Consider the following 6,777-nt stretch of genomic DNA (forward strand, 5'->3'; position numbering starts at 1 on the left):
TCATTAGAATTCTGTTACGTTACCATTAATTTTAGGAAAAATGATTAAAATGTCGTTATTTTTTTTAATCTGAAAATAATTTAGTCCATAAAGTTTTATTTTTTAATAATTTAATCTTAACATTTTTTTATTAATAATTTAGTTTTTATATTTTCAAAATGAGTCCTATTAAATAAAAAATTTTAAATTTAAATTATTAAAATATAAGTTAATTAATTTAAGGTCCTTTAAAATTTTAATTAATTACAAAATCATCTATATATTTTATAAATTGATGCTTAAATATTATAACTATTTTTAAATAAACCCTTATAATTTTATAAAATTTTACTTACATCATTATTATTTTGATATTTTTGTTAAATTTAATAGGAAATTGTCGTAATTCTAAATGTAGGGATTAACTTATAAGTTTATTAAAATGTCAAAAATTAAATTGCTTAGTTTTAAAATTACAAGGATTGGTTTATAGATTTAACCAAATATCATATATTAAATTGCCAATAAAAAAAAAATTTAGGAACTAAATTATTTTTAGATTGAAAATAAAGTTAAAGATATTTTAGTCATTTTTGCTAGAAATAAATGTAACTTAATTGAAATTCTAACGGTAGAAATTAAGTTATAGATTTTATCAAATTTCAAAAACTAAATTGCTTGATTTTGAAAATATGAGAACTATATTATAAGTCTTGTTAATCTAAAGGACTAAATTATAATTTATCCTTAAAATTTATATTTATCATTAGACCACCATTTCCACCTTTATTTATCAAATTAGAAACTTACCTGCGCATTATGCGAATATATTTTACTTTTAATATTATTAAAATAATAAAAATATAATATTTAAATTTATAAAAATATAAGAAATTAAAAAATCTTAAATTTTAATGACATGCCTTATAAATATTTATAAAAACTCTTATTTACCTATTCATTTACTTTTTTTTATACGATAACTTTCAAAATGTAAGAATAACTTTCAAGATGTAATAATAGATATTCATAATGATTTTAAATTTATGTTGACATTTTTGTCATTAAAATTTAATATAATTATATTTTTAATAGTAATTTTATATGATATTCATTAATGAATATATACTTGTGATAATGGTTTTTTATATGTCATTGTTATGTTTATTAATTATCTTTCATTTTACTTGTCATTAGCTTATTTACCTTCTTATCATAATTCAGTTTTATGATAAAATCTTATTATAAGTGTTATGTTAAAAATTATGAAGCAATTGAAATGTCACATTAATAATTAATTAGTGATAATTATATGACCAGAAATTTAGAGAGACCAATATTATTTTTAATATATACATAATAATTATTAACAATTAATTTTAAAATATAACTATAGCAAATGGAAATAAGATGTATTAAAATTAAAAATAGATATATTAATTTTATTTAAACTTTTATATTAAGTACTAAAAAATTAAAAAGCTCATATTAAGTAGTGGTAATAATAAGACTAATAAATTTTATTTAGTATATATATATTAATTTTATTTAAATTTTATAATAATCATTAAGGAACTAAAAAATCACATATTAATTAATAATAGTCAAAAGACAATTAAATTTTATTTAATATATAAATATTAATTATTAATAATAATAAAAATGAAAAAATTCATCATTAAGAAATTGAAAATTCATATATTAAATAATAGTCATAATAAAATAAGGATAAAATTAGCAAATAAAAAAAATCAAATAAAGTACCACTTATCACCTTTAAATCAACCTATCTTAAAAATCAAATTCATTATATTTATATAGATATATAAATATAGTTATATAATATAATTATCAAAATATAAAAATAAAGTCATAAATATTGCTAATATTTAAAGGCACGTCTCTCTAATCTCTATTAAAAAAAAAATCTATATCAAAATGAGAGATGCACAATTGATTGGAATTTGTGATTTTAATTTTTACAAGTTGAGGATGCAATAGGTGCTCTTTAAAATCCATTTTGATGAAGCGATTATGCCTATGGGTGTCGTTCCTTTCCTTCTTGCTTTGACCTGTTCCCTATTATTCCATTTTCCCTCCTCCTCTTTCTCTCTCTTCTCATCGGTCTCATTCTCACCATGGTCACCTCTTGCCACAAAATGATAACGTCACCTCTCTACTTCTCCTGCCTGCTGCTCCTCCTCCTTCTCCCCTTTACTAGTCCAATATCCTTTGAAATAACACACTTTGATCCCAATGACACCAGCATAATTTACGAAGGAAACGCGGCACCTATTGCTGGAAATGTTGAATTTAGCAATGTCGATTACATGTGCCAAATTGGTCGAGCCACTTATGTTGAGAAGATACCCATCTGGAATTCCAGAACTAAGCAGCTCTCCGATTTCAATACCCATTTCTCATTTTTCATTGACACCCAAGGTCGTAACCAGCATGGAGCTGGGCTCGCTTTCTTCCTTGCTCCTGTTGGATCTCACAGTCCAATCAATTCAGCTGGAGGTTTTATGGGCCTGTACAATATCACCAACATTTTTTCCCATGAGAGTCAAATGGTTCACATTGAATTCGACTCTTACGGGAACCGTGAATGGGAGGTTCCTTATCCGCACGTCTCGATTAACAACAACTCACTTCAGTCTGCCACGTTTACCCGTTGGAATACTAGCTTGCACAGCGGAGATCCTGCGGATGTGTGGATCACTTACAATGCTACGACCAAGAATCTCAGCTTGTCATGGAAATATCAAACGACTTCTCTTCCTCAAGAGAATACCAGCCTTTCCCTTATTATTGATCTCACTACGGTTCTTCCTGAGTGGATCGTGATTGGGTTTTCCGCTAGCACAAGTAATCGAGTAGAGCGGCATGTACTTCAGTCCTGGAAGTTTAATTCAACTTTGGAGATGCATGCGGAAAAGGAAAATAATAGTAACAAGATTAAACTGACAGCGGCTTTAGCGGTTTCAGGAGGTTTTCTGTTAACTGCGATGGTAGCATTTCTTATTTTCTGGATAAGGAAGAAGAAGAAGGAAGTGATAACAGAGAATATGAATTTAATATCAATGAACGATGAGATTGAAAGCGTAGCAGGTCCAAGAAGTTATTCTTATCAGGATCTTGTTTTAGCTACCAGAAACTTTTCAAACGAGAGGAAGTTGGGTCAGGGAGGATTTGGAGCTGTTTACAAGGGATACCTTACCCATTTTGGAATGACTGTTGCAGTGAAGAAAATTACAAAGCGTTCAAATAAAGACGTGAAAAAGGAGTATATGACAGAAGTGAAGATCATTAGTCAGTTGAGGCATCGGAATCTGGTACCAATCCTAGGTTGGTGTCATGATAAAGGTGAATTCCTTCTTGTCTATGAGTTCATGCCGAACGGTAGCCTTGATTCTCACCTCTTCAAGAAGAAGATTCCTCTCACTTGGACAGCGAGATATAGAATAGCTCTTGGATTGGCCTCTGCTTTGCTCTACCTTCATGAAGGGTCTGAAAAATGTGTTCTGCACCGCGATATCAAGTCAAGCAACATAATGCTGGATTCAAGTATGAACGCGAAGCTTGGTGATTTTGGACTAGCTCTATTCATCGAGCCTGATTTAGGTCCAGAGTCAACAGGGTTGGCAGGCACTAATGGCTACATGGCTCCAGAATATATAAGCACACGCAGGGCTACTATGGACTCGGATGTTTACAGTTTTGGGTTGGTTGCCTTAGAGATTGTTACTGGACGAATGGCGGTTGATCCCATTGGAGAGGAAGACGAAGCGATCACTTTAGTAAAATGGATTTGGGATCTCTATGAAAAAGAAGAACTAAGCACTGCAGTTGATGAGATACTTGCGGATAATTTTGATGAGACACAAGTTAAGTGTTTGTTGATTGTTGGGCTGTGGTGTGCGCATCCTGCCAGTAATAACAGGCCTTCCATAAGGCAAGCAATTCAAGTGCTTAATTTTGAAGCTGAGTTACCAAAACTTCCAACAAGGATGGCTGTTCCTGAATCTAATGCAGCGAGGCCATCATTTAGCTTTGGAGAGCCTGTTATGTCCCATTCAAGCTTTGGAGTGGGTCGTTAAGCAGGCAATCTTTCTTTCTTACACTTCATTATTATTGAGAGGATGTTTGTACACTTAACTAATAAAAAAACTATTTTATCGATTTTAACTAAAATTATATCCCTCTATTTTTATTTGTGACATTTAAGTTTTTTTATTCAAAATTATTTTTCGCATTTACAAAATTAAGGAGCATTAATTTTATCATTTATCTCTGTTAAATACAATAAATATTTATACAAGAAATAGAGGGCAATTTAGTAAATAATTAGTATGTTTTTATAAAAATGAGCTATCCATACATTTTCTTAATCACTCTACAAAATCTAAATGAGACAGATAAAAATAGACGAAAGTAATATATTATTTATTTTTTGGTTGAGTGCATACACCAAGTGAATGCTTAGCCCTACAATTAATGATGCATGCATTTTAGATCATCATTTAGGTGTAATTTTTGCACATAATTTACCCTTGTTCATAGCTATTATTATAGATATTAGCCTATATTTAGTCAATTTTATAATTTTCACACTTCTTAGTTTAATTTTTGAAATTTATTTATTTTGTAGGTTAAATTTGGAGAAATTTGATGTATTTTGATCAGAGTAGCCATTTGGAGGAGATTAGAGTTGAATTGTAAAAATTTTTGAAGTTGAGTAAAAAATGGCCGAGAGTTACACAACCTGCAGCACAACCAATTTAGCTTATGTCGCAGGTTGTGTCGAACGTCAGATATTCAGACAGATTGTTACACAACCTGCAGCACAACCAATTTAGCTTATGTCGCAGGTTGTGTCGAGCGTCAGATATTCAGGCAGATTGTTACACAACCCGCGACACAACCCGTGACATAACCGATTCAGCTTATGTCATTTTTACTGGAAATGGATGACGTGGCATTTCCGTTACTCTAATTTTATACCTCACTTTCTCTGGAATCTTCCACCTTTTTACCCATTATAGGGTAGTCCCCTCACCTATATAAAATCTCCTTTATCATTTTCTTTCGATAAGGAGGAAGGGAGGCATTTTTGGCAAGAAAAGAAAGAGAGAAAGAGGGAGCACGTGAAGGGAGCAGCAGCAGCAGCAGGGAGCTCGTTCTGCACTCATCCAACAGCAGATTCTTCTGCAATTTTCTGGGTTTTTCTATTCCTTAACTTAGATTTCCATTATTTCTTCATTTATACATTTGGGTTTGTCTTGAAACTATGATTAGTGAGTAGTTGTTTGAGATTCTAGAGATGGGTTTGTAAATATTGCTTTGTATTGTGGTTTTGAACTGATTTAGTCATTTAAATGAGGTTTGTTACATTTTGATTTATTGCTTGTGAGCTTGTTGCCTTGCTTGATGAATGGGCCCTCATTAAGTTAAGCTTTAATCCTTAATAGATGGACTGAAAAGTGAATATTAGGGATAGATAATCTTGCAATAAACTTTGTTTTCTTAGTGTTAGAGATAAGCTAAGAGGATTAAGGGGAACTTTCCAAAATCAATTAGAGCTTCAATTGGGTTTTTGTTAGGTTTGAAATACCGTGAAAACATGGTTTGATTTAATAAAAACCAACTTTGAAATGCTTGAAAAAGGTTTCAAAAATTTAAGAATTGATTTCCCTCAAAATTGCAATTCTCATGTGTTTGGCTAAATTAGGGATAAATCACATGCAAACAATATTGAAAATCCAATCTCTAGAATCACTTTAATTTTTATTGAATTTAGATTTAATTCCTCTTTATTTCATAAATAGAAATTTCAAATTAAATTTTGGTAATCTAGCTTAATTAATTTTAGTTAATTGTTTGATTTAGCTTTAATTCCTCAAATACCAATTTTAATTCCAAATTTTATTTTACATCTTTAAATTTTGTCATTCTAATTAGCTTATACTTTTATTTCTAATATAAGCACAATTCCCTGTGGGATCGATATCATTTTTTAAAACTATACTACTGTGACCAGTGCACTTGCGGACACACGTATCAAGTTTTTGGCACCGTTGCCGGGGAATTATTTGTTTTTAAGTTGGATTTTAATCGTTTTAAGCTGATTAGAATTTTTTATTTTCTTTTATTTTCACTACTACTCCTTGTATTTTTCAGGTACTTTTCTTGTTTATGAGACGATCGAAAAGCACAAGTGATACTGAATTGTTGTTCAACCCAGAAATTGAAAAATTCTGTCGAGCCAACAAAAAGGAATACAAGAGAAGAAAGGAAGCAGAAAAAGAAGAACAACAAAGATTTGAGCAAGAGGAGACAATTGAAAATATGGAGAATCAAAATAGAGCTATTGGTGGAGATAATGGAGGAAATGAGCAAAATAGGCAAAATGAAGTGGTTAATCAAAATGATCCTCAAAGAAGATCCATGTTGGATTATGCTTTTCCTAGATGTGCTTATGTAAGAGATAACAGACCTATTATTGGAGCTAATCAATTTGAGTTAAAGACTGGTCTCATTCAAATGGTTCAGAATTCACAATTTGGAGGTAGTCCACTTGAAAATCCTCATTCTCATTTGAAGAAATTTTTGATGATATGTGGTACACAAAGGCAGCCTGGAGTTTCAGATGAAGTGATTCGGCTCACCTTATTTCCATTTTCTCTTTGGGATTCAGCATTAGAGTGGTATGACTCACTTCCACAAGCTATTATAGCTACTTGGGAGCAGTTATCTCAAGCTTTTCTATCTCAGTTTTTCCCACCTGGGAAGACCACT

The 6,777-nt window shown here is 30.8% G+C and overlaps 1 protein-coding gene across 1 annotated transcript; it reads left to right on the forward strand.

Moving 5' to 3' along the window:
* The first annotated feature begins 2,011 nt into the window (after positions 1-2,011).
* On the forward strand, positions 2,012-4,234 carry LOC110655907 (L-type lectin-domain containing receptor kinase IX.1-like). Its single transcript, XM_021812409.2, has one exon. The coding sequence runs from the start codon at positions 2,118-2,120 to the stop codon at positions 4,077-4,079; it is 1,962 nt and encodes a 653-aa protein (XP_021668101.2). The 5' UTR covers positions 2,012-2,117; the 3' UTR covers positions 4,080-4,234.
* Positions 4,235-6,777: the final 2,543 nt, after the last annotated feature.

The sequence above is a fragment of the Hevea brasiliensis genome, chromosome 7 (assembly GCF_030052815.1).
Source record: "Hevea brasiliensis isolate MT/VB/25A 57/8 chromosome 7, ASM3005281v1, whole genome shotgun sequence".
NCBI classification, from domain to species: Eukaryota; Viridiplantae; Streptophyta; class Magnoliopsida; order Malpighiales; family Euphorbiaceae; genus Hevea; species Hevea brasiliensis.

Bases quoted from the DNA above. Each gene is read 5' to 3' on its own strand.
- LOC110655907 (XM_021812409.2), top strand. From the start codon at position 2,118: ATGGTCACCTCTTGCCACAAAATGATAACGTCACCTCTCTACTTCTCC.